We start from the raw sequence: 27,494 nt of genomic DNA on the forward strand, positions 1-27,494 counted from the left end.
GTCATTGCATCATTCCAGTTTGCCAATTTGGGCCAGGTGAGCTGGAGCCTAACGCAGCCAACTGGCGGGGTACGCCCTGTACTCGTTAGCAGCCACAATTGCAACATCAATTCATCGTTAAGAGAAATTCACAATCATTTTTTGTCTAATAACAAAAACACGAGCGTTTAATACAAATGCATTCTACTTATCCGAGTCACAGATTATTATGACATGTATTTGTGTGTGCAGACCGCTGCAGACATGTTATGCAAGTCAAACTTGGCTTGCTTTGGCCAACCAATCAAAGGAGGGCTAAATGCTGACATTATTGTGAGCCAGCAAGTTGACGATGGGTTCCTCCAAAGTTCCTTTCAATTGCCATGAGCATGGGAGCGAGGGTTTGCTTTATTAGAAGGTACAGTTGTGTTCAATATAATAGCAGTGTGTTTAAAAAGATGCAAATACTAAAGTAGTAGTCCATTAGTTTTGGGAACACTGCAGATCATATTCTAAATCAAAGCATGAAGAAACATTTGTCAATTATTGAATTGCTTTTAAAAAAAAAATGGGGGGGGAAATGAAAATTGGGCTGATCAAAAAATAGCAGTGTCTGTTTCTTTACATATTTGAATATTTGCTTTATAAAGTCAAATTTTCTTGGATTTAGCATTCCTATGACTTTCTGAGAACTGCTGTGTTGCATGGAGTCGACCAACTTCTTGCGCCTATCAACAGGTATTCCAGCCCAGGATGATTTGACAACAGTCCACAGTTCCTCTGCATTTCTTGTTTTTTCCTCAGAAACTGCACTTTTGATACCACCCCATAGGTTATCTATCGAATTGAGGTCCGGGGATTGAGCTGGCCACTCCATAACTGTAATTTTGTTGGTCTGGAACCAAGATGCTGCTCGTTTACTGGTGTGTTTGGGGCCATTTCAAGGGCAATACTTCTTCAGCATTAGGCCAGTTGATGTGAGACTCTGAACACTGGGACTTTACGAGGACTTCTTGCTAATAGATCAGCTTCACGCAGGCGCCTTCTAATTGTCACAATACTCACAGGTAACTTCAGACCATCTTTGATTTTCCGTGGAGCTGATCATTGGTTGAGTCTTTGGCATTCTGGCTATCCTTCGATCCATTCGAATGGTTGTTTTCGGTTTTCTTCCACGCGTCTCTGCTTTTGCTTTCCATTTCAAACTATTGGAGATCATTTTAACCGAGCAGCCTTTTATTTTCTGCACTTCTTGATATGTTTTCCCTTCTGCAATGATTTTTTTTTTAAAATCCAAGTCTGCTGTTCTTTTGAACAATGTCTGGAGCGACCCATTTTTCTCAGGTTTTCTAAAATAAATACATGCATGAAAGGTGCTGGCTTCACCCTTAAATAAGGTCCACCTGATTCACACCTGTTTTTTTCATAGAATGATTGACTTAATTAGTTGAACTCCACACTGCTATTTTTTTCAACACACTCCTTTCAATTTAATATCTAATTGCACAGACTCAGGACCATGCATATCAAGAATGTTGAGTCTGTTAGTTTTCTGTGACTCTACTACACCTAATGGTAAATTATTTGCCATGTAGAAATAGATTTTCTACCCCAAAAAGTCATTGATCTGGTTAATCATGTTAGGCTGCTATTATTTTGAACACAACTGTTAGTGCTTATTAGTATTTAGGTCAGCAGAGGAAACATACAACCTTAAGACTCACTGCGAGACCATCCGTTCCTCTCATACATCGGTCAGCTTCCCGGTGTAGATTTCGATCTGGGTGAGGCTCTCCAGGTCGTCTTCCCGGTAGGACTCTGTCTTGGACTGCTCGCTTTTGCTGGAGTTAAAGTCCCCAGATGACGTCTGCGGTTGTCCGCAGGTCACGTGCACGTACTGCAAACGATCCTCCTCGTCGTTCTCTCGGTGGTAGAAGTAGTTGAAGTTAGACACGATGACAGGCACCGGTAGAGCGATGGTGAGAACTCCGGCGATGGCGCACAAGGATCCCACAAACTTGCCCCCGATGGTGCTGGGGCACATATCTCCGTAGCCCACCGTCGTCATAGTTACAACTGCCCACCAGAAGGCATCGGGGATACTGGTAAAACCCGATTTTGGATCCTCTGCTTCTGCAAAATACACCGAACTGGAAAAGAGGACCACGCCGATGATGAGGAAGAAAATCAAGAGGCCCAGCTCCCTGAGGCTGGCGTGGAGGGTTTGTCCGAGGATCTGAAGACCTTTGGAGTGTCTGGAGAGCTTAAAAATCCTAAAAACACGGACCAGACGGATGACCCTGAGAATGGCGAGCGAGGCGGCTTGCTGACTGCTGCCCTGGTGCTCAGCCAAGTCCAATCCCAGGGTGATGAAGTACGGCGCGATGGCCACCACGTCTATGATGTTCATGATGTTCTTAAAGAACGCTGCCTTGCTTGGGCAGGACAAGAACCTCATAGTGAACTCATAGGAGAACCACACAATGCAAAGCGTTTCCACCATGAAGAAGGGGTCTGTAAAGGGACTTCGCACCTTCCCGTGGCTGCTGACATTTACGTGGAGCTCCTTCATCGACACGGGAACCTCTCGGAACTCGGGCAACGTCTCCAAGCAGAATATGATAATGGATATCAAGATAACCATCACAGAGACGATGGCGATGATCCGAGCAGGTCCAGAGCTTTCTGGATACTCAAACAATAGCCAGAGTTGTCTCTGGAACTCATTGTTAGGCAGAGGTTGGTCCTCCTCCCTTGTCAGACCCTCATCGTCTCGAAAAAGCTCGATGGTCTCCTCGTCAAACTCGTAGAACTTGATCTCCTCTAGGAAAATATCCACAGGGACGCTCACCGGTCTGCGTAACCTCCCCCCGGACTGATAGTAGTAAAGGATGGCGTCAAAGCTGGGCCTATTCCTGTCGAAGAAGTACTCGTTCCTAAGCGGGTCGAAGAAGCGCATCCTTTTGTGGGGATCCCCTAAAAGTGTGCTGGGGAAGCGCGAGAGGGTCTTCAGTTGGGTCTCGAAGCGCAGGCCCGAGATGTTGATGACCACCCTCTCACTGCACTCCTGCTCCTCCAGGTCATCTGGCAACAAGGGGCCGACCACCACGGTCTCATCGCGGTTCTCCTGGGACACCACGGTCATCTTCTTACCCCTCTCGAGGGTCGCCACTCACCTTTCAAGTGTCCTTTCTCATGCAGATTGTCACATTCACGTCAGGTTCTTGATGCCCCGAGAACCCCCCCCCCCCCCCACACCTCCACAGAAAGGAGCTCGTTGCCGCTACGTTTGATTTACACGGTCCTTTTGTCAGATTAGAGCCTGGCCGTGTCCGACAGATCTCCCCCTTGCATAAGCTACACCAGTGGGCAAAGGTGGCTATCATATTCACACCATTTTAAACCGCACGGCCCTCCCCAAGTTGGAAGACCAGATGACACTCGCTGCCTGTGCTGCCGTCCCACCAGCATTTCACTTCAGTAAACACGGAAGCTCCCACTTTTTACGCTCTTTCAACCCTCCGTAGACTCTACAGCCGTATTCTCGTTCGTGTATGTCCAAACCCCATGACAAATGCGCTCCCTCCCGGTTGCGAGTCCCTCATTCATGAAATCATGGCGCTATTCCTGTCGCAAGGGGAACCCGCCGGTGTCCCCTCGCTCACACTTGAAGAAACAGGACCACCACCGCCATGATGAGCTTATATTTAATGTGGCCAAAATAAGCCAAAATTCTGCGAGACTTGAACCCCCTCCACCCCCCCCCCCCACCACCCCACCCCAACACCCACCCACCCACTGTCGGGTCCTCGCCAATGGAAAATGCTGGCTAGACTGATACTTGAGACGCAGAGGTAATGTCGTCTTCTTCAGGAAGCCCAGGGCCTAAATAACATTCACTGTTGGTAGTGCTCTGCTCAAAGGGCTCAATTGTACAGCCTGGAACACGGGGGTGGGTGTCCCCCTTGAAGACATGCGTCCTGTCATTTAGAGTAACTAAAGGGACCTCAAATTGTGCAATCAGATACGTCAACGGTTAAAAGTTTTATTTTTTATTTGTTTTATTTCGAGCTCATCTTTGGGTTACGGATCTCAAGTCAGCTGTCAATCATCAGCCCAGATGATTCTCGACCACACATGGTGCTTATTGCCACAACAAATTCATATGAAGTGAAGCAGCATATGGTTCATCACCCAAACTTTTTCTCCCATCATCCACTATGTACTAAATTCCGTGTGTCTGCTTTGTACAATCTCTCCTCTTTATTGTATGAAATTAACTAACAAGTCAACCTATGTTCCCCGTGTTACCACAACAGCATTCATAGTAGGTGAAGCAGCATGAGGTTTATTGTCCAAGATTGTTCTGGACCTTGTACATTGACTGTATTTGCTGTATTGGCTATGGACAATAATAACAGTGCAGAGCTGTCAATCAATCAGCGTTGCTAAAACGGTTTACACCCATCTAAACTGTTTACATGTCATCACGCGTCTTAATAGTCTAAGAATAGGCAAGTTTGGTCCTAAAGAGCCGCAGTCCTGCATGTTTTCGGTGTCTCCTACCTCCAACCCAGGTGTTTCAAATCATCAGCTCATCATTACGTTCGGAAGGAGGCAGACATCAAAAACATGCAGAACTGCGGCTCACTAGGACTGAACTTGCCTATCCCTGTAATAGTCCAATGTTGTGTGTGTGTGTGTTGGAGGGAGGATTTATATCACATCATGGGGACCATTTTCTCGGTTTTTACTATTATTGTGGGGGCTATGTGTCCTGGTGGGGACATTTTGGCCGGTCCTTACAACTCAAGACCTTTTTTTTGAGGGTCAAGACTTGGTTTTAGAGTTTAGGTTTGAAATGGGTTTTGGTTGGGGTTAGGGTTTAGGGTTAGGATTAGGTAATCAGTTGTGATGGTTAAGGTTAGGGTAAGGGGCTAGGAAATGCATTATGTCAATAAGATGTCCCCACGACAAATGTAGACCCAAAGTGTCTGTGTGTGCGTTTGTGTGTATGTGTCTGCGTGGTAACAACAACAAGGCACTTTGGGGCGACAGAACAAAAGGGCGTCAAGTGCGGGCGTGAGGATGCGAATGTGTCAGTCAGTGGCTGCAGCTGAGCAAAGGGAGCGTCTGGCTCGCCGTGTGCGTCTCCAAGGAAACAAACAACCACAAACAAGCTGTGGCATGGACACGTGATTTATAGGCCGATGCGGGGGAGTACGGGTGGTGTGTGTGTGTGTGTGTGTGTGTGTGTGTGTGTGTGTGTGTGTGTGTGTTATTTCGGGTGACATCAGTCACACGTTCATTCCAATGTTTTGCTTTGCTGTCGATGTGATAGCTCAAAACTTTTTTCAAAATTGTTTAATTAGAATGATTAGAATTTGATTAGAATGATTAGAATTAATTAGAAATGAAACGATTCCACAGCTGTGATTCCTGTGGAAATGGTCCACTTTCCCCTAATTGGTCCAAAAATGATGATGGATTTGCTGCAAAATATGTATTTTTGCTCATCTATCTCTGCCAATGATGGATAGTCACAGGAAGAAATAATTCATGAAATTATTTTCCACTAGATGACAGAAGGAACAGTTAACCTGCTGCCATTCACATTACAGCATTACATGTTGTGAATTGAACCCTCCTTTTAGGTTGGTTTCTCGGCAACAATATTAATCCTGGGTCAATTTGACCCAGGCTATGTTTAATGATAAAAATCATAAAATCTTATTAACCGCTTTTGTTGCAAATATTTCAAATGGCCATTTCAATTTCAATTTTATTTGTAGTTATTTAACTTTGAAATGGGTCAGTTTGAACCGGATATGTTAGAAAACTTGAAAATATGTCATCGTACATAAACCATTTTAATTGATGAGTTTCGATAAAGTTTCGTAGTGAAAAAATACTAATCTGTAGTTCTTAATTTTTCCATAAGTATTCTGAAAAACATTAGTAACCTAACCATTTCAATTGAAAATATGTCAAAGTAAACCACTTTTAATTGATAAGTTTCACAGAAAAAACACCACTCATTTGTAGTTTGACTTGAAAATAGATCAATTTTACCCTGGCTGTGCTCAATGTTCCAAAACAATCCTTCAAAATCATTATTGTTTTTATTGCAAATGAGCTGAAATGAACCATTTCTTATTGTCTGTTGGTGCCAAGTTTCATTGTGGAACAACTAATATGTGTTGTTGTTTAACTTGAAAGCGGGTCATTTTGACCCACAACATAACGGGAGGGGGGGTTAAAACTACTTAGCCGTGCTTCAGACAAATCAGTTTAGCTTCATGCTAACAAACAATGCAAAACGTCATAGACCGGCGAACAAAGTTAGCACACACACATTGATGCATATATTCTTTTGCATAGAACAACACATTTTATTTCTCTGTGACTTACTGAGCAGTTTTGTTGGTTCTTAGTTCCAGTACAAACGAACACATCATGTGTGCAGGCTTTGCTGCAGGTGCACATTTTGCAGAAGCTTGCGTACGTGTGGGAAATGTAGCCGGACGGGCATCTGCAAGTAATGACGTGTTACCCGGGAGACACGCGCATGCCGGGGAGGGCGACGTATATGATGTGTACCGCACCCTCCGTCCCCACTCTTGTTGTAGCACAATATCACTTAGCAGTAGTGCCAAGTAAGCACGTCAAAATACTTTTCTTAAATAATCTTAAACAAGTTTTTTCCGTGCCACTTTTTGGGGCCTACTCGTAGCATCTTAAAGATGGAGTAAACAATCTTATCCACAATTAAGACACTTCAGTCCCTGTTGGAATGACTGCCTTAACGGTGAGTGTGTACTAGGATAGAAAACTACAATTAAACCTCACTTTTAAACAACTGAGCTGCACTTGTCACACTTCCCGGACCAAATGACAGATGTGTCACCACTCGTAGCATGCTGGATCCTACTAGTAGCATCAATATACCCACTAGTAGTTTTAAAACAACACTAAGGAACTTTCAGTTTATGTTGTTTATGGCGCTGCCATAAGGACAAAAGCGGACAAAAATACTATTATTTTTTGGCATCTAAATTTGGTCCCGTTTTTCGTACATCCGTTCAGTTTATGAATTGATTTAAAAAAAAAAAAAGTGCGACACAGGCATTCATTTCCTGTCATCGAAGCTTCTCCTTTCAAAGACGTGTCCCACTGTCGTACGGTGTTCCACAGGGTTCAATTTGGTCGCCCCTGCTGTTGTCATTGCATTTGCTGCCCCTGGGTTCCATCTTAAAAAATAGCTGGTATTTCCTTTTGCTGCTATGTAGATGACGGTCAGATCTCTGTCCTGCAAAGCAAACAGGACTTAAGGCCACTTCTGTCCTGGCTGGAGGAAATCAAAGGACTGCAATCGACATAACTTATCCTCTCAAAAGTCAGCCCTTCAAAATAAAAGGAAATAAAATAATCAAATCACAGTTTCTGTTGGTCACATGGTGGCTTCTATAACAGTGGTATCCAATAAACAAATTATTTTGGAAAATTGTTACCTTAAAAACGTCTTGACTGCTTGCTGTCATTCATTTTGTGTTGCTTAGGGGCAGATATCACAAGTTTGACTTTTTTCTGTCCCGTCTTTTTTTTTTTTTTTTAGAGTGTAATAAAAATTTGAATTGAATACTTAGTCAACACTCTTTTGGTGTGTAAAGCTATGAAAAAGCAAACTTCCGCTGTATTTAAATTTTTCCTTCATGCGTGAAATAGAGGCTGAGCTTTCGTACAAATTTCACTTGTAAGATTTGTTGTTGTTTGTCTAAAAATAGAGCAAGGATGAGGTTCCCGTCTGAGACGTTGGGTAACCGCAGCGGCAACCCCGCAGTCTCAATGTTTGTGTGGAGTTTCTGCTGCTTCTATTTGAGCACTGACCACAATCGTGTTCACAGACTTTTTTTTTTTTTCTGTAAGCGTCTCATCAGGCATTCAATGTTCTGTTTTATTCCTAAACTTTTCTTGGATTTGGATTTGATTACGTGCTAACCAACTGACTGATCATAGTTCCACTTTTCCATCTAAATTAATGGAGGGTACTGCATGCCTAGGTGGCGCTATTGAGTGATATTTTTTTTTGCTTTTTTTGGGGTGCATTTTTTCATTGGATATCATTAGTTCCACTTTTCCATCTAAATGAATGAAGGGCACTTTCAGATAGCACTTTTCCATATAAATTTAAACTTGATTCAAAAATTCATGCCTCCTGGGTTCAAGTGTTCTTTTTATTCATTTATCTTTCAACTACAATGAATACTTTGTAATTTTCATATAATTTATCTTTCAGTTTACTTCATAAGCATTCAGCTTAGCATTCAGTTTAGCATTCAGCTATTAGCATTCAGCTGAGTGAGAATGAACTGGGAGGCAAAAGGGGCGGGGCTTCCTTGGAATGACCTGGCTGTAATCTTTGTCACACGCCTGCCCTCCCGGATTAGCCTTCCAGGCCTTGATTAAGCCTCGGACGGTTTTAGCTGATGATGTCGTGCTTGATACGTTCCGGGGGGGCCCCCGGGGGGTCTAACAGGCGGGGGAGGGGCGCTGTATTACAGATGGTTACTTTTGACCTCATCAGATTTTTAACACCTTACTTTTACACTTACAGGTAAAGTGGTATACTTTGACTGATGAGTTTTTCAAGTCATGAGCTGTCCACTTGTTCCATTATTATTATTTTTTAAAAGCTTTTTCTTTTTCTTTTTGAAGCCTGCTCAAGTAGTCAGAGGTAAAATCGCTACTTGCACTCGAGCAGCACCAATTTTCAGTTAGTGGACAAACTTCAAGAGTTCTATATAGGAGGCGGCCCGTGTTCATTTTCAATAATACTTGAGAGAAATAGCAAAGTGAGTTGAAGTCAAAGGTAAAATCAAGACTTGTTTTTATTTGTCGCTCGAGCAGCAGCAATTTTCAGTTTTGTGATGAACTTCAGGGGTGCTATATCTAAGGAGGAATTCAAGATTGCCAAACCATCGTAGGTCTAAACGTAAAATGAGTAAGTTTCGATTCACCGCTCAAGCCGACAGTTTTCTGTTGATATAGTAGATAAACTTTATCGCCTATATTCAAGGTAGACTCATTCATTTTAAATGCCCTCTGAGATACATAATCAAGCTAGCTGAAGTCAAACTCAAAATTAGTGTGTGTTTCTATTCACCACTCGAGCAGACACAATTTTCAACTCCTTGACTATCTTTAAAGGGACGCTTGATTCATTGAACCATTTTCAGCAGTGAAACGTTAATATTTTGTCCAGAATTCATTTGATAACTTCATTATTTTTCATCAAATCAAAATGAATACCTTTAAAAACAAAGTTTTTCCTCTTGTTTTCGAATGAAGATGACATCACCTGTGCTGAGGAAGTAGTAGGTAACGACCAATCATGGCTCATTTTGTGGACCAAACCCAGAAAACAGGTGAGCCATGTTTGGTCGTTACCTACACTTTAAAAACAGTTGGGTCAAAAATAACTATGGGGCAGAAATGGAGCAATCCTCTAATTGGGTCAATTTGACCCAACTTTGAGTCAAGTCTTTTAGTGTAAAACAACTCGTGAATATTGGTCAGATCATTTACTTGGGTCAAAAAATTGGGTCATTTTGTATTAAACAACCCAGAAAGTTGGGTCAAATTGACCCATAAAATGGATCGGTCCATTGTTGATCCATAAGAGTGTCTTCCTCAGCACATGCGATGTCATTTTCAGTCGACAGCAAGTGGAAAAAATTGTATTGTATACAAAAAATGATGTCGTTATCAAATTCATTCTGGACAAAATGTTAACTTTTTACTGCTGAAAATGGCTCAATGAGTCAAGTATCCCTTTAAGTGCCCATGTTGTTGTATCAAAGGAGGCCATTTTGAATCCTATCCGTGACAAGGTAGCCAAGCTAGCTGTTTCTATTCAGCGCTCTAGCAGCCACAATCTTAAACTGCTTGATAATCTTCAAGTGTTTATGATATTCCAATGTATCATTTTGCAGCCGTGACAAGATGACTGGCTTTGACTGCTGTCAAAGATAAAAATGATGACGTGTTTTGATTCAGCACTTTTGTAGCCACAGTTTTTAAGTGGTTGGGAAAATAGTTCAGTGTGATAAAAAGGCAAAATTTTGAATGCTATCAGAGACAAGATGGCCATATGTAGCACAAGTCAAAGGTCAAAGCATATCCATATTTCTATTCAGCACTGGTGAAGTCTACATTTTGTAGGTGATTGCCAAACCTTCCGATTCTCGTGCTATGTACAAGCCCTGTTCCTTTTGAATGAATGGCTGTCTCAGCTGAAGTCAAATGTGAACATGTTGTGTTCAATATGACACATTCAGCCTGTGATATGTAATCTGACTTTAATTGCGCTTGATGACATCGCAGTTAATTTTGGAGCCATCCAATACTATTTCCAAAGGAGGGATTTGGCCGCTGTATTTTCAGCTTTCGACGGTGCTGTAACCGAATCCTGTCCGACGGCAGCGACTTTGAGGGAGTTCTATAAATAAACCGACCACACTTGGCGACACGGCCCCGCGGAATGATCAGCTCATGGCAGCGGTGGCGCGCGTAGCCGCAACTATTTTCTCCCACTCGCTCCAGGAGTTTGTGTCAAGAATGTGGTCTCGCAGGAGTCCACAAACTTCACTTTATATTGTGCGGGGGGCTTTTAACGCAAATTTGCTAATGAATGCCGCTTGTTAAGCGCAAAGGGGGGCAGTGGGGGATTGGCCGCTAAAGCGAGCCGGCTCGCAGGCACGTCTGCCTCAGTTATATTTGACAGCGTTGACTTTCAATTTCTTGCCAGTTAACACCAGCAATTACTTATTAGCTTGAGACATTTAGTTCATGTTGAGCTACATCGTAGTGACATTGGGCTGCGTTTGATGTGTAGGAAGGTTGAAATCATGAAATACACAAATAGTCACAGCCTAGCTGTGGTTGTGGCTAGCTGTTAGCGTAGTGTCAGTTTTTATGGCTAAAATTGGCAAGCATTAGCCTTTTATTTACCATCTGAATATAAAAAAAATATACTGTTATTATCACGGGGGGCTTACCCATGATAGAAATTTGCAATACAGAAAGACCATCTTATTTTAGTTTAGGGGGGGGGGCTAGTTTTAGCTGTCCCATAAGATTTAAATCATTTCAAATTAAATCACCCTTTTTAAAACCACCTTAGCACCTCTTCTCACTCCCTAACTGTCAAAAAATGAGAGGCTATCATATAACATATTGTATATTTAAACTCACACATAAAGCTAAATGTGATTAAACATACATCTAAACACCAACGTGTTCAATTAAACCATATATTAGCGAAAGTCCACTAGCTTGAATGCTATAGACTAGCTAACAGCAATTAACGTAGACATTACGGTAATTATAAATATTTAGAAATGTTCAACCAAACCATATCAGTAATGCTAACGTATTGCCTTTTGCTGTTAGCTTTTTGTTTTTAAAAATAATGCTGCAAGATGACTTTGAAATGTTAAATTGTTTTGGGATCAGTCTGAGGCCTATTTATGGTTTAAACGATCAATATTCAAGCAATTATAAACATTGTTAGTCGGGGGTCCGTTCATTACTCTGAAATTTCATTTGCGTCGGGGTTTGTTCCAAGTCAACAAATGTTCTTTTACTAAGTTGAATCATTTCACAAATGCAAATCATTTGTTGTTTATGTGCCTTTTATATTTTATTCTTTGAGGAGAACATGATTGAAAATGAGCATACGGACATCAGCGTTCATTTCGCGGCGTGGCAAACCGACATTGTATTGTCCGCTCTCACTCCTGACAAATGACACGGGTGTGACGAAATGCGGCGGCAGGCGGCTTTCAATACATTTCCATCTGTCATCTTTGTGCACTCAGCGCATTGTGAGCAGCACAGGCGGGGGTGCGGCGGTGTAATTAAGTTACATTTTGGCTGCGGCTCCGCCATCAATGTTCTGAAAATAGGCATGGCGAGCGGGAGGTACATTTGATGTCCGCTTTATTTATTTATTTATTTTAGGTTGAAAGTGATTGGATATACACAGATGGGCTAAAAAAAAATGGCATTGTATAATAATGACATAATAATAATAATGATGACGCACTTTAGCCCACCCTGAATTGCCCTCTGCAATCCCTGAGAAGTAAGTAAGTACAAATACTTCATTACCGTAATGAAGCAGATTGCACAGTTATCTGTACTTTACTTGAGTCATTTCTTTTTCAGAGGACTTTTGACTTTTCATACACAACTGTCATGTTTCGGTTTTGTAGGGGTTGGGTTTTTGGCTGTTGTTGGTGTTTTTGTCTTTTGTTCCTGGTTTCTTCCCATGTCTCGTTATGTCTAAGCACGTCCACCTGTGTGTGTCTGCCCTTCCATGTGTGTGACCAATCAGCCACTTGTGTTCCCCCAGTTGTGTCTCATTAGTGTTGGTGTATTTAGTTCAGTTGTGTTTGTCCTGTCAATGCCTATGTTACGTGTGGAAGTTCCTGCGTCTAGTCTTTGTATCAGCCAAGTCTACTCCAGTCTGGCCAGGACGAGAGTGGACTGGTCGACATGTCTACTCTCGTCCCGTCCAGTCATGGCGACCAGTCCGCTCTCGCCCCGCCCGTTTGTGGCGACCAGTCCGCTCTCGTCCCGTCCGTCCGTGGCGACCAGTCCGCCCTGGTCCTGTCCGGCCATGGCGACCAGACCGCTTTCGTCCCGTCCCGTCGTGGTGACCAGTCTACCCTCGTCCCATCCAGTCATGGCGACCAGTCCGCTCTCATCCCGTCCGTCCGTGGCGACCAGTCCGCTCTCGTCCCGTCCGTCCGCGGCGGCGACCAGTCCGCTCTGGTGCTGTCCGGCCAGACCGCTTTCGGGACGTCTGGTCGTGGTGACCAGTCTACCCTCGTCCCATCCAGTCATGGCGACCAGTCCGCTCTCGTCCCGTCCGTCCGCGGCGGCGACCAGTCCGCTCTGGTCCTGTCCGGCCAGACCGCTTTCGTCCCGTCTGGTCGTGGTGACCAATCTACCCTCGTCCCATCCAGTCATGGCGACCAGTCCACTCTCGTCCCGTCCAGTCATGATTGTCTGCTCACCTTTCCCACTATGTGTAAAGTTCCTCTTCTTGCACTTCATTCCTGCCTTGCTTTCCCACATTTGAGTCCGCCATCCCTCGACCAGTCACATGCCTTATGACAACATTTGAAAACATATCTTTACTTTCTACTCCTTATTTAGACAAAGTAGACAAAGTCATATCTGTACTACTTGAGTACAGATTCTGAGTACTTTCTCTGCGTCCACCTGCCCCTGCGCAGCATCGCACTGGCGGCCCCCATCCCTAGTTTGCATGAAGGCAGCTATAGTTGACTTGCAGTAAAAGCAAAACTATCCTTACATAGTGGAAAAACGAGTCTGCCGGACGTTTAACCGCAGTAGTAAAGTGAAGCTGGCACTGAATTACTGTTCAAAGCACACCAAGCCCCATGCAGGGCAATTAGTGTTTATAATATCTTGTTAAAATTGTCATGAATCAGTTCTGTTGTTGTCTGCCACATTTTTTATATGAAGTACAACCCTTTCAAATGTCATAACGCCATCGTCAATCATGATCAAATCATTTGAAATCAGCGGTGTGTGAAATCAGGCCAGTGGGACCATTTGCGGCCTGCTCCACATTTTTATTGGTCTCGCTGAACATTATGATGAAATTAATTAACTCATACACTCGCAGGCATTTTCACTGAAGCAAGCCCCTTCGCTCTCGGCTGTTTTACTGGATTTTGACTGATTTTGCAGGGCCCACAGAATATTGTGTTCTATTGCTATCAAAACATGGAAGCTACCAAAATAAAGATTAGCAACAAGCTCTCTTCCCCGGTGTTTACACCAGGTTTGCGAATAATGATTAAACTTATTCTAATGCTAATTGCTGCAAATACCAAACACATACAAATATACTTTTTTCCTGATGAAAGAAGAGACTCTAATCTTTCTTTTGGTAGCTTCCATGTTTTGATAGCAATAGAACACAATATTCTGTGGGCCCTGCAAAATCTGTCAAAATCCAGTAAAACAGCCGGGAGCGAAGGGGGTTGCTTCAGTGAAAATGGCTGCCAGTGAATGAGTTAATAAAACAAAAAACTTGCATTTTAATCCACTGAATGGACACGTAACTATTCACATTCGCATCAAGTGAAGTGCATGTTTTTGGAATGTAGGAAAACCCTTTACACAAACTCCGCAAAGGAAGGCCGGATTCGAACCTCTTTCCTCAGAATTGTGAGGCGGATTTGCTACCCACTAGCCCCCCGTGCTGCCCAAATCAAAGCTGTCCATCAGTTCCAGGATTGCCAAATAAATGTCCAGTGAGGCACTGTTAAAAACTGTCTGCCGACACGCTGACGACCTGCGGCCGGACCCTGTTCCGGTGGCATGCGAAGAGCCAGGCCGCCCTCCTGTGGCGGTATCGCTTGGACAGCAGCACGTAGAGCACGGGGTTGATGCACGGGTGCAAGTACTGCAGCAGCGTGCAGATGAAGTAGAAGAGCTCCCAGGCTCGGCCGTGGCGGTAGAGGCCCAGGTAGACGCACAGCTCCAGGACGTAGCCCGGCAGCCAACACGCCGAGAAGGTGGCGGCGGCCAAGAAGACCATCAGCGAGGCCCGCCGCGTGTTCCTAGCGCTGGACGCGGACATCACCGGACTCTTGTGGAGAAAGAGAGCCAGGCGGACGTAGTTGAAGGCGATCACCAGCATGGGGATGAAGTAGAAGAGCACAAACTGGCTTAGGACCACCTGGTAGTGATGTTCCTGGATGGTGGGCAGGCAGAAGGTGAAGTTGACCAGGCTGGGGCTCAGGCTCTCCTTGGTGGCGAACATTCGCAGAGGCAGACCGATGAGGAAGCTCAGGGCCCAGACCAGTACCAACATGAGGACCACCAGGTCCACGGCCGGGGGCCGGTAGGGGTTGGTGACGATCATGGCGCGAGCCACCGACACTGCGCAGAGTGAGTAGGCGCTGGCCGCCAGGCTGAAGGCCAGCAGGAACTGGTAGACCTTGCAGGAAACGTCGCCCATGGGCCACGAGTGGCTGAGGGCCGAGTGCAGCGTGAAGGGGATGAGCAGCAGGGTGAGGAAGTCGGCCAGCGACATGCTGAGGAGCAGGATGTCCAGGCGGTTCTTACGCAGAGTCTTGTACTTGGCGAACAAGGAGAAGACCAGCAGGTTGGCGCCCAGTCCGATTCCCAGGATCACGCCGCACGTGCAGGCAAACACCAGAACGTAACCGTTGGGGACGGCCATGTTTACCCCTCGCTCCACTTCACCTGTTTGAAAACGGGTCATACGGACATTTGGGAATGGGTTTTTAAGCAATCCGTACCAGGAGTAAATGAAACTGCAGAAGTGACCAGGTTGTGCTTGGGCTTGCTTTGCCATGTATTTATTTATTTTTTTTAAACATCAATGATTCCAGCAAAATCTGTGGGAAGGGTTGTAACCGGAACAACCAGTCTTGATCTTGAGACCAGATTGTCTCAAGATCGCATTTTGAAGGTCTCGTCCTTGACTAAACTCCCAAACTTGGTCTTGTCTCGGACTGGCTGGACTTGGAATTTTCCGTCAAGTAGTGCTGTCACTATTGAATATTTTTAGAATCGATTAATCTATCGATTATTCAATCGATTAATCGACTAATCGGATTCATTTTAATTTTGCATTCAAAATTACAAAGACATTTTTTTCCCCTGATTACTCTTTATTAACCACGGATTGGTGGTTGTTTTGTATTTTGTGTTCGATTATAGTGATTTAAAGAAAAAAGCAGGATTGATGTTGTACTGTTGCCGGTTTGGTCATGGTTTGCCAAAGTAAAAGTTGTAAATGTCTTATTTTGATCAAACACAGAAGATAATCAGTCTTCTTTCACGGAGGATGACAGAAATCAGTTCTATTGATATGTTGAAATCAGAGAATCTGGACAATTTTAAATAAATGAAAAAAAGGCTCCAAACGATTGCTCGATTATTAAAATAGTTGTCGATTAATTTGAAAATTGATTAATTTTGACAGCTCTAGCGTCAAAACCAGTCAGGATCAGCCCGGATATGCTATTCTTAAACTTCATGAATGTGATGATAACGTAAAACAACAAATAACTTCATTTCATTAAATATGTCATCGTAGAACATTTTAACTGATGACTACCAACTTTAAAATGGGTCAATTTGACCGGGATGTGTTTAATATTCCAAAAATATTCTGATAAAAGATAGTAAGCATTTTAATTGATGAGAAGTTTCGTATTTGTAGTTCAATTTTTCAGTCTCACAATATGAAAAAGAATTGTTTTCCGTGCTTCAAAGCGAGTATGTGAAATCATTTCAAAAAAGACGCTCACCTTTTCATCTTCATCTTCTTCATCTTCTTCATCTTCGTGATGGCTTGATTCAGTTCAGTATTTTGTGGCTTCCCTCGCTCTCGCACTGGCAATGCATGCCGTGGAGCCGGGAAGATGGCAGCCTCTCGCCTCCTGTCCTCGGCGTGTGATTGCTCAAAACGCGGAAGAGCAAACGTGGCTTGGCTCCAATTCCTTCCGGATGAGCGACTTGAAAGAGGAACGGCTGATGAGCAGCTGTTGCAACGGCAACCGTGTACTCCTCCTTCATCCGATCATCACTTTAGGCTCAACTCCATTCATCGACAACTCGACATGTCATGGCGAACTTCATAATTCTCAAATAATGTGACAAAAATCAACTAAAATACAGCAAATGAACCAGAGATGCTCATTCCAAAATGTTTCAACTGCGTGCAAATTGATTTGCCGGCTGGAACAGGTTTCGCTCGGAAACAACCAATCGGAGAAGGGGAAAATGCTGATGTCATCGAGGACCAGGGAACTCGATGACATGTGGCAATATTGAATAAAAGCCATTGTAACATAAGAAAAGTAACTCATTTCTTACCTGGCGTTGCATTTCGTTGTTGCCTCGACGTCATCTGAAGGTGCTTTCCTATTGGCTGCTGCTACATGACGTCACTTCTGTGTGACACTTTCAAACGTCCTTATTCCGGTTAAATTAATATACTTCAAATCACATTTAAAATCATCCCCAAAGGCTCATGCGTTAAATCAATGACCAAAGACTAAAAACGAAGGACATTTTTGCTCTAATTATAGTTAGTTTTCGTTTTTTCCCCCGTTAATTAATTTGCTTTTTGAATTTTAATTTGAGTTTTTTGTTTGTTTTGGTTAACTAAAATAACCTTGGTGAGGACACATTTGAAATAGGATTGCTTAAAGAAACAATCCAATTGTAGTTGGATGACGGGCCAGCAATGCTGATTGTGAAGGTCCGAGGCAGATTAGATTGACAAGGCAACACACACAGGCTGACATCTGATTGAAAAAGAAAAAAAAAAAAACACACACAAAATACTGTAGTCGGTGAGATCAGCCTGTTGCGAACAAATGAATGCAAATTCATTAAGCAAATATTGCAATTTTGACATTTCCAAATAGTTTTTGCACAGAACAGTGAATGATTTACATGGATGGCATAGTGTGTCCATTCTGGATAATGTGTTTGTGTTCACGCACGCACGCACACACAATACTTCCTCCAGAGGCTTTCATTGATTGTTATTTTTATTTCTTCCCCTTAATTCTGGCGTTTGATTGATTTTTCTTCCTTTATCAGCCTTTTACGATTGCGCGTCATCTAATGGCTCTCGCCACTTAGCTGAGCGTGAGGCCTTCACTGTCCCTCCGATTTGACTCCGCCCGTGTGTGTCGTGTTGTTAAGAGCTAAAAAAGTCAATATAAATGGTGTTGTTTCATTTTTGAGTTTCTTTTCAAAGCCACTACACTTAATAGAATATTAGAGGGGGCGCCAAAGCGATCGAATAACAAACATAAACATAAATTAGGTGCCACTCTCACCTCCTCCACTCCTCCATGTTCCATGTCTCCCGCAGCAAACACAGGTGATTCAAATGATCAGCTAATCAGCAAGCTCTGGAGAAGCCTGATAACGATCCTCACCAGTGTGTGTTTGTGTTAAACCAGTTTTTTAATGTGTTCAATTCATACGCCGCAGTAGTCACAAGCTGCTTCAGGTTTTCTCCTGAACAGTTGTGCCATCAGCAAATAAGACACTTTTGAATATTTTTGAGACACAACAAATATCATTTATGTACAATATAAATGAAAAATCTTAATTAATTAATTAATTAAATTTTCTGACCTTTTTACCAATTTCATGGACATTTTATGGTATTTTCTGCTTTTCCTCTTTCTTTTTGGACATTTTTAGGTCATTTAAAAAAAAAATGTTTTAATCTAAATAATTCATTCATTTAAATATTATTTTATCTAAAAATATGTAAAAAAAAAAAAAATATATATATATAAATGAATTTCTCCCCCCAAATTTTGCAACCCACAGGCAGGCAGCCACAGGAGAGGGACTAAAGATGTCTCCAGAGCCGCAGTTTGCAGACCCCAGATTTAGCGGTAAGTAATAACATTAGCTATTCATTCCTAAAGTCTAAATCCTTTTTGGATTCCATGGACTTAAGCTTATGATCAAAATTCAACCAATCAATCGATCGATCAAAGAAAGTTGCGTTTCTTCATTTATCGTATCTTTTTGAAATTGTCAGGATGAAACCACCTCAAAAGAAATCATGATTATAAAAGCAGTCTCTGAAGTTAGCGCTAGCAGTAAAACCAAAAAAGTCCAAATAAGTACAAGACAGAACAAATCAAGCTTTTTGTGAACTGGTAGCTGAAGAAGAAAAGCACAAGATCGTTGTGGTTAGGAGTACAAATTTAATGCTTGATGAATAACTGGACGCACGTACACGAAGCTCTCAGTGCAAGTCAACAACATGAAATGACTGCGGCAGAATTGTTGTATAAAAATAAACTACAGCGCCGTGAGAGTGGGTCGGACGGACGAGGCATCCAATAAATTACATCCACGAGAAATATTTGTCGGGCCGGGAAAAAAAAAAAGGAGAAAGAAAGCAGGACCATCGAGACGACGACATCATCGACCACAAAAGAAGAGAACTAAAGTGCATTCTGGGAGTCCGTCAGCAGCACCGCAATACATTCACCAAATAAATAGACACACTTTCAAGATGAAATAAATTATGGCAGACATTCAGTCCAAATCAAAATGGAAGCGGCAGCCAAGTGTTGCTGAGTTTGCCATAAAACGCTCAAATACAAAAAAAACATGACAAATGATCCAGGCCCGATAAGGTGGCGCCCGCGTCTTCAGGTCTTCAGCGGGGGTACACGCGTATCAATTTTCAAAGGTGTGATCGCATCGTGATCCGCCTTTGGTGTCATTGAACTGAAGGAAGGAAAAAAGACCAAATTCGACCCGATTATCAGCATGGTATGCATACACGTAAAATGACAAAATGGCACCACATCTCACGCCACAGAATAATTGCTGAGGATAATGTTTTGATAATCAGGTTTTTGGTGTAATTGATTGGAAAGGAGGACACATTTTCAAATCAGGGATGCGTATCACACACACCACATTGCAATCACTCAGAATAACCTTTTAGAGACATGCGATAGATCATTTGGATGAAAACTGATCAATGATCAGTAAGTGCATCTCGCTTTATGTATTATGCATACACAAAATGATAAGAAAAGATTCAAAATGTCAATGTTTTGTTGTTGTAAATATTGAACGGGTTTAACATTCACTATTGGCCGACCATTTTCCGAGCAGATCTAGGAGCACAAAAAAAAAAAACCACACCACAGAATAATTTCTGAGGGTAATATTTGGTTATCGGGTTTTTGGTGTAATTGATTGGAAGGGACGACACATTTTCAAATCAGGCCTGCGTATCGAAAGTGTCTCCAATGATAAGCATCCAAATTGTAAAAAGATCATTTCAATTCCAATGTTTTGCCATCGTAAATACTCAACAGGTTTAATATTTCCGATTGCGGACCCGATCTGTTTCCCGCACAGGGGGAAATAATCCCTCGCAATAGATCCGAAACTAAAGGACCCGGGACCATCTTTTAGTGACACCGGACAATCGGGCCTTTGCTGTGATTGATGGCAAGAGGGAAATTGCGGAAATTGGGCCCGAGTGCGGGTATGCGTGTACCCCGTCGTCTTAGTCCGTGCACGTCCAGACTGGGTCAGTCTGGAGTTGGGGCGGAGCGGGTCCTCCTCCGCTTCTTGTCGCCCTCCCTGCGCCGGCCCAGCCTGGCCTTTTTTTTCCTCTTGGTGGCCACCTTGAGCGGCTGGTCCTTGTAGGCCAGCTCCTTGTTGGTCTCCTGCGGCAGCACGGGGCCCTCGCGCTCCGTCCCCAACCTGTGGGGAAGGTCCTTGCTGGCCTCCGGGGGCTTCTGGTGGAGGTCGTTGCCGCTGAAGTTGGGCCAAGTCCTGGCGTGCGCGGGCGGCGCCCGCTCGTCGGCCGTGTGCACCTCCTCCAGGAGCTCTTGCAGCCACAGGCGACGCTTCAACTCCTGCATGCTGCGTCCTTTGTCGTGCATCAGCTGGGCGTGGCTCACTGACCGCCGCCTGCCAGAAGAGGGTGGCGTTGAGTCAATGTTGTAATAGACAAAAATGTTACAGAGATTTGAGATTTGCTTGTTTTCATCAGGGGTGGGAAATCCAAGTCCAGAAAGTAAAAACCCTGCCACAGTTTGGCTTTAGGCCCTGATGGCTAACTCCCTAGCAGGTAAACGAGCACCATGGGAGCTAGCTAGGGTGCTAGCTAGCTAGCACCTGAGAGTAAAAACCCTGCCACAGTTTGGCCTTAGCCCCTGATGCTAGCTAACTAGTTTCCTAGCAGGTAAACGAGCACCAAAAGAGTTAGCTGGGGAGCTAGCTAGCTTGCACCGGAAAGTAAAAACCCTGCCACAGTTTAGCTTTAGCCTTTGATGCTAGCTAGCTAGCTAGCTCTCTAGCAGGTAAACAAGTACCATGGGAGCTAGCTAGGGAGCTACAACGAGGGACTTTAAAGTAGCATTTTTTTTGTTGATGCTATGAAGGGCGCGAAAATTCTTGTACAATCAGGGAGGGTCGACGAAAAAGTGCGTCACATGATGCCATTTTAGCCACGCCCAAAAACACTGAAGAGAACTGAAATTGTGACAAACAGTTTAACACTCAATCTCCACAATTGAGTAATACGTAGTTCTTTCTTTTTGCACGTTTCTAGACATTAATTTAGAGCTGTCAAACGATTACATTTTTTAATCAGATTAATCACATCTTCGAATTTGGATTAATCACGATTAATCACTGAATTAAAAAGGCTTTTTTTTAAATCAACATTCTTTACCCGCCAAATTTGACGAGCACCTGTTATGTGTTAATTCTTTCGACATTTAATTTATTGTTATGGGGACGTCTTCAACATTTTTTGATCCACTGCACAGGCGCTCATCATCTTCTTTTTCTAATCATTTAATTACTTGCATAATTTAAAATGACCCCAATAGTCATACGCAAAACATTTATTAAATGCTTTCCTTTAATGCATGTATTTATGTTTATGTTTTGTTTTTAACGTAACCATTCGCTGTCAGCAATAGGATCATCTGTGGTCAAAATTAATAGCGTAAGATCTTCGTTAATACATGATTAATGTGATACATTTTTGTGACTAATGAATTCATTAATGAAGACTAACTTTGAGAGCACTACTTCAAACGTGCATAATACTTGGAAACAAAGCTCTGAATTCACTCTCATGCGATTTACAATTACTTTCACTTAAAAACTCTGAAACTGAAGTCTGAAATCTGAAAAGTACTTCAGTAAAAAAAAGTTTAAAAAAATTAATAAATAAAAAAACACAGAAGTGAAAAAAATTCTGTCCTTTTAACTTTCATAATATTCACATTGAGAAGAAAAACAACAACAAACATTTAGACAAACTATCAAAAGAACATGTTAGCGTAGCTTTGGTAACATTGTGAACCCAGTAGCAAAAAAAATGAGAACTAAGCTAAGGAGAACTGAATAAATACGATTTTGTATGTTGTTGTTTTTCAGATTAAGTGAAATTCTCAACAATTGTGTTAAATTAGTTTTTTTTATTTTTTATTAGTTAATGGATGGAGAAGATTTTGTTTCTCCAAAGCAGCTTCATCATATTTGGTCATGCTACCTGTTTTATGTTCCTCCATGTCACGTCTTTCCTTGTTTAAGTATTTGTATTAAAAAATAAATCCCTAATCTCTTTATGGTGGACAATATAGTTCACACAAAAAAAAAAGAAAACCATTATTTAGAAAAAGGTGTATGGAGTAAAATTAAAACATGTACAAGTAAACTAAATATAATAAATAAATAATAAATGCTCATGTACAGGTTGGAAATCTACTTAAGTACAGTAACAAAATATTTGCAAGCTTCCCACCACTGCACTTTCAAGTAAGTCAGTGTGAGCAACAAAGATGTTGAGTCGAGTCCAGTAGAGGGCAGCAAAAACAGCTTTGTGCTTGAGCCCAAGACCACAAAACAGTCTGGGAATGTTTCTGTACTTGTCCACCAAAGTCAATTCAATTGGCGCAAAGGAAAGTGGTGTTCCCTGTCAAGCGGATCGGGACGGCGGAAGACAACCCGACCTGAGCCAGACACAGACTGTGGATCAGTCATTTGAAACTTTTGACAAGAACTCACATTCTGCTACTGAGCGCGTCCCCCGGCCTCCCATAAGGCGTCACCGGAGAACACAGCAAGAAGACCGCCAGACTCCACTGATGAAGTACAACCACGGGGCACATCTTTCCACCCCAAGAACTGCAAAACACACCACGTGGTACATTCAAACCAAAATCGATTTTGTTCACTTCAAACAGGTGAGAGAACAAGCAACTGGTACTTACACAATACTTTTGACGGTGAAAACCCCCCAAAGGATCCAACTCCAAAAGACGATCTCCTTGCTAATGAAGTTATTTGGGCCAACGCGACGCAGCCGGCTTAAAAGTTGTGCGCAGATCCATTGGTGTGAAGGCAGCCTGGGGAAATCCCCCGCCGGTCCTTTCCATTCATTTGCCTCCCAACAGTGTGAGCTTGGCTATTTATTTCTCCCCAATGTCCCGATTAAAAAAAGAAAAGAAAAGCAGGATAAAGATAGTCGGCCTGCAGCAGAAACAGGAGCACGAAGCCGCCGCCGGCTGCACTCCGACTTGAGGTGGTCTCACCAAGACTGGAGCATCTTCTGTGGTGGTCCGCGAGCACAGCAGCTTCTGAGTGACTTTTTACTCTGAGTCAGCTAGTGTGTCTGAGAGAGGGGGGGGGGGGCAAACTCCTCTTCGGGTTTGAAGATGCAGGCACCACCTCAGTCCTTAACACCCTCCCCGTCCTCAGAACCTGAACCCCAACCGCCTCCTCCCCCCGGTTTGCACTCACCTGCACTGACAAGAAGTTCACAAAGGCATTTTTTTGGGGGTGGGAGGGGGTGCAAAAAATGTTTGGGTCATTTTTCACTTCATATCGTGGATTCTAGTGAATTTTCAGACTGAAAATATTGATAACATTACTCAGTGACACCATATTATATACTTAAAAAAATAATCAAAATAAAATAAGGCTGTCAAATCTAACGTTATTTACAGTCTGTCCGGTTGCGACACCTTTAGTTTTTTGTTTAAAACATTTTTTTTTTAAGATTCCCACACATATTCTTTATGCTCTAGCATTATTTAAAAAAAAATTATACATGCGTTTTTGGGAGTGCAGGGCAAAGTATTAAAAACGTATTTATAAGTTTGTTTGGTTTGAATGAGTTGAAAACAATTCTCAAAAGCCAGACTGGCAACTAAAATGCTCCCCAATTGGGTTTGCGGAAGGAATTTTCTCACAGGTATTTATTTATTAAATTGTTTGCTTGGCTTTATTTGAAGAATGGCTAGCGTGTCAATAGTCCCCTGTGCCATTAATCCAAAAAAAAACAAAAAAGCCGTCCCAGTTGAAATATAAATGACTGCTGTTCCTTCCTTTCCATGCAGTTGACCTCATGTGACATCTTTACAACAAACCCTTCACATTTGCAACCTACTTGGCCAAATAACAAATTGTGTCCGGGTTTGATTGACTTTTGACGTTCTGGGTTTGAACCTCGTGTTGTATGTGCCGAAGTACCTGGCTAACACCAGTACTTACATACTTTTTGGGTTCATTGAAGACTAAATAAGATCCACGAGACCAGCCTCAAGCTCCCCCTGTGGTCAGGAGGATTAGAACATCTCTGCAGCTCCGATTCCTCCAACCCAGTAAAGGGACATCGCAGGTCTCTCTGGAAGGTTCACCCTTGTTTTGTCTCACCATCTTTCCACTTGCTTCTTTTCTTTGGTTGCTAACTGACGGCGGATATTGGATTGGTTGATTGGTTGCTCTTCTTGGGCGTGGTGGTTGCCCAGAAATCAAATTCCAGCTACATGATGGGGTCGGAAAGGATCGTTTTACTAATGCACTACAGGTCAGGATTATACTGACAGTTTTAACACATTTTCTTCGAAAAGCCGGTAACTTCAAGAAAGTGTCTTGTCAGATCAAAAAGGAGGTCAGGACTGACAGGTGTGCGACCACCAAGGTGGTCATGTGTTACCGTACAAGGCGGGGGAGGGACGGTCTTAGTCCAAAGTACACAACGAGGCCCAAACCACTTGCCCAGGGGAGAATGACCATAACCTCAGAGAAACCCAACCCACAGCCTCTCAGTATGCGCCATTCAGTGGAACCCATGCTACCCCCCCAACCCCTCACCCTCACCCCCGCCTCCCGTTGCCCCGCCTTACCTGAGCAAAACAGCTCACCGCTGCATGGTTACGGATCCGGATTTGAGTCGCAAGACCAAAGAAACTCCCAGCCGAACCCAACAGAACCACTATGGTGGATTTTTCTCTCATCAGGATGTACTATATTACAGTCAATCTGGGTTTGGTTTTAGCGCAGTGGATGCGTTTCAGAGCCTTGTCGCAGAAATTCCGCCATGTAGATTCAAGATTGGAGCTCGGCGGTAGTAATGGTCCAGTTCCGGAGTCAGCAACCTCTTTGAAATTGAGTTTTTACTGGTGTACTGGTGAATGTTTGGTATGCACTTCTAATTATTTGCGGATAAAAAAACAGCTCCTCATTGTCGTTTTAGCCGCTAGCTTTTCTCTACGAATGACAATACGGACCTTTGACCTATTCTGTGTTTTTGTTTTTTTGCTTTGATTTTCATTATCAACGAAAAAATCTACTGAAACTCAAAAATAATTTGCTTCTCCCACTGATCACTCAATCAGTGGAGGTTGCCGTTTGTGGATCTCACTCGGCTTCATCTATCCTTCCTTCCTTTAGTCCTTCCTCTGGTCTCTTGACTTCTCCCTAATCCGGTTAGAATTCAGATGTATCTGATATTGATGAATGATTCTGGATTTGTAACTGTGTGGATGAAGGGTGATGCTCGGTTGGTGTTGGATTTCACATTGCTTCATCTTTCCTTCCTTTGATCCTTCTTCGGGTCTCCTGACAACTTCACGACTCTGGTGGAACTCTGAAGTATCCGGTTTAGGTGAAGGGTTTCAGTTGAATTAAAAGAAAAAAAAATACACCAACGTTAGTTAGAAACAAAAAAAGATTTTTCTGGACCTGGATTTTCCACCTCTGTATATGAAATACAATATTAATTATTATTTACTGCTTCTTTAATTAGATTGTTATTACTCTTTTGAAGCAAATGACATTTATTTTATGTATATACATTTGTAAATGTGGACATATCTGATGTTTTTTTTGTTTTGTTTGCAGACTACAAAATGCCTGAAATTCCCGTGCGATTCTTCCAAATAAAAGCACCACGCCAATTATGACGTGAATATTGATTTATGATTGCGGGCACTCCCATAAGTGCGAAATTGTGATGCTGACATCAGCTCCCATCTCCGTAAATGCGACGTTCGCACTGGGCGTCAACCGGCATCACGTCTCACACTTTTGTGGAAAGCACCATCGGGAGAGCCGAGAACTCCAATATAAGAAGAAAAAAATATATTACAATGACCTTTTATAAGCTCAGCCGTCCTGGTCACTTCCTGCGAGAATGAGCTTTGTACCGACTAATGGACGGGAAAGAAAAATACGTTTCTGGGCCGCTTCCCTAGTTGACTTTGAGGCTGTAGGCCAAGTGATGTTTTGTTTTGTTTGGTGTTTTCATGGTGACCGCCGCCTACTTCATGCTTCTTCACATGAATATGCACAACAAGCAATTTTTCTAATGTCAATGAAATGCGCTCGGGAGTTTGCAAGATTGTAAAGGTAACTTGTGTGACTTTCATTATTTCATTACAATGGCCAATAAATAAATAATAATAATAATTATATAGAGAGAGAGAGTAAATATATATATATATATGTTCAAATGTGATGTATTTAAACTGTGACGGTGAAGGTTTTATTTGTCACCGCAGTCAAGATTAACGCAACACTTAACGTCTTCTTCATACATTTACAACATGACATGACGCACAGGTTGAGTTTCCCAACGTTTTTTCTTGGTTACGTCCCCGCGTGCTGGAAAAGTGTGCATCCACGGTTGAAAATGCGTACGTCCTGCACATTACCTAACTGGTGTTCAGGGTTAGCCAAACATTTTTTGCCATTTATTTCATCCGAGAGCACCTCCAAGATTTGTCTGTCTCGCTGCTTGGCCGCGTGATATATGATCATCCTCCTCCTCAAAGCGGCTTGTGGGCCCACTTCCTTATTTACAACGAAGCTTTTTTTTTCTTTTCTTTTTTAATGTTAACCATAAATGTCAGGCTCCTGGAGACAGAGAGTCGGGGAGGTCCGAAGCGGGACAAAAGCGTGTTGTCCAGACTCAGTCTAGAGTGCAGGTACATTAAATCATTATTTTTCAGACAGGAAATATCTGCCAATGCACATTTTGCCTGTGAAATATGTTTCTAAGATGAAATGATTCCAGCTTGGCAGAGCTGCGCTCGAGTCTCAACAGGAGAGTGCTTTCAATTCAGTTCTGCTTCTTTTTAGGCAAAACCTTAAAGCACGAGAAAGAAAGTTTCTTTTTCTTTCTTTCTTTTTATCTCCCTGACATTCCACCTACAGGATTGAGGTGCAATTAACTTTTTGAGCATACTTCAAATACAAATGTTGAAATGTTAAAAACAAAATCACATAGGTGGAGTCTCCAATTTACAAAGGCATATTTGGGTCATGTATAATAAAAATAAAAAAATCTCAGAGGAGGGAGGGTAATATTCCAAAAAAAAACTCCCAAATTTGCCACTTTATAAAGTACAAAGTATAAAGTCGCAGATTTGCACTTTTTTTTTCTATCGCAAATTTGCTATTTTATAAAGTCACAAATTTTAGAAAGTGGCAAATTTGGGACATTTTTTCTTGCAAATTTGCCACTTTATAAAGTTTTTTCTTTTCTCGGAATATTGCCCCCACCCTCTAAAAAATATATATTTATACGAGGTCCTAATACGCCGTCGTACACATTCAACATTTCA

The 27,494-nt window shown here is 42.6% G+C and overlaps 3 protein-coding genes and 1 long non-coding RNA gene across 8 annotated transcripts in view; 1 reads left to right on the forward strand and 3 right to left on the reverse strand.

Annotated features, from left to right (window-relative positions):
• The window catches only part of LOC144053344 (uncharacterized), a 75,271-nt gene that overhangs the window by 12,998 nt on the left and 34,779 nt on the right, over positions 1–27,494 (forward strand). For all 5 annotated transcript variants that reach the window (XR_013294395.1, XR_013294393.1, XR_013294392.1 and 2 more), the window contains exon 3: positions 18,415–18,482. This is a non-coding gene — a long non-coding RNA (uncharacterized LOC144053344). The remainder of the gene's footprint in view (positions 1–18,414; positions 18,483–27,494) is intronic.
• LOC144053669 (shaker-related potassium channel tsha2-like) lies at positions 1,724–3,124 on the reverse strand. Its single transcript, XM_077568365.1, has one exon. It carries the CDS (start codon positions 3,122–3,124, stop codon positions 1,724–1,726), a length of 1,401 nt encoding a protein of 466 aa, XP_077424491.1.
• Positions 14,281–16,495, reverse strand: LOC144053069 (galanin receptor 2a). Its single transcript, XM_077567093.1, has 2 exons — positions 16,365–16,495; positions 14,281–15,291 (listed from the first exon to the last, which is right to left on the reverse strand). Exon 2 carries the CDS (start codon positions 15,266–15,268, stop codon positions 14,345–14,347), a length of 924 nt encoding a protein of 307 aa, XP_077423219.1. The 5' UTR covers positions 15,269–15,291; positions 16,365–16,495; the 3' UTR covers positions 14,281–14,344.
• pthlhb (parathyroid hormone-like hormone b) lies at positions 20,154–22,754 on the reverse strand. The gene is made up of 2 exons (XM_077567176.1): positions 22,651–22,754; positions 20,154–20,538 (listed from the first exon to the last, which is right to left on the reverse strand). The coding sequence occupies exons 1-2, from the start codon at positions 22,752–22,754 to the stop codon at positions 20,154–20,156; spliced, it is 489 nt and encodes a 162-aa protein (XP_077423302.1).

Source organism: Vanacampus margaritifer, chromosome 6, assembly GCF_051991255.1.
Source record: "Vanacampus margaritifer isolate UIUO_Vmar chromosome 6, RoL_Vmar_1.0, whole genome shotgun sequence".
Lineage (NCBI taxonomy): Eukaryota > Metazoa > Chordata > Actinopteri > Syngnathiformes > Syngnathidae > Vanacampus > Vanacampus margaritifer.

Coding starts and splice junctions, on each gene's coding strand:
- LOC144053669 (XM_077568365.1), bottom strand. CDS start 3,124: ATGACCGTGGTGTCCCAGGAGAACCGCGATGAGACCGTGGTGGTCGGC.
- pthlhb (XM_077567176.1), bottom strand. CDS start 22,754: ATGTGCCCCGTGGTTGTACTTCATCAGTGGAGTCTGGCGGTCTTCTTG. Junction 20,539..22,650: donor GACGCGCTCAGTAGCAGAAT/GTGAGTTCTTGT, acceptor CTCTTCTGGCAG/GCGGCGGTCAGTGAGCCACG.
- LOC144053069 (XM_077567093.1), bottom strand. CDS start 15,268: ATGGCCGTCCCCAACGGTTACGTTCTGGTGTTTGCCTGCACGTGCGGC.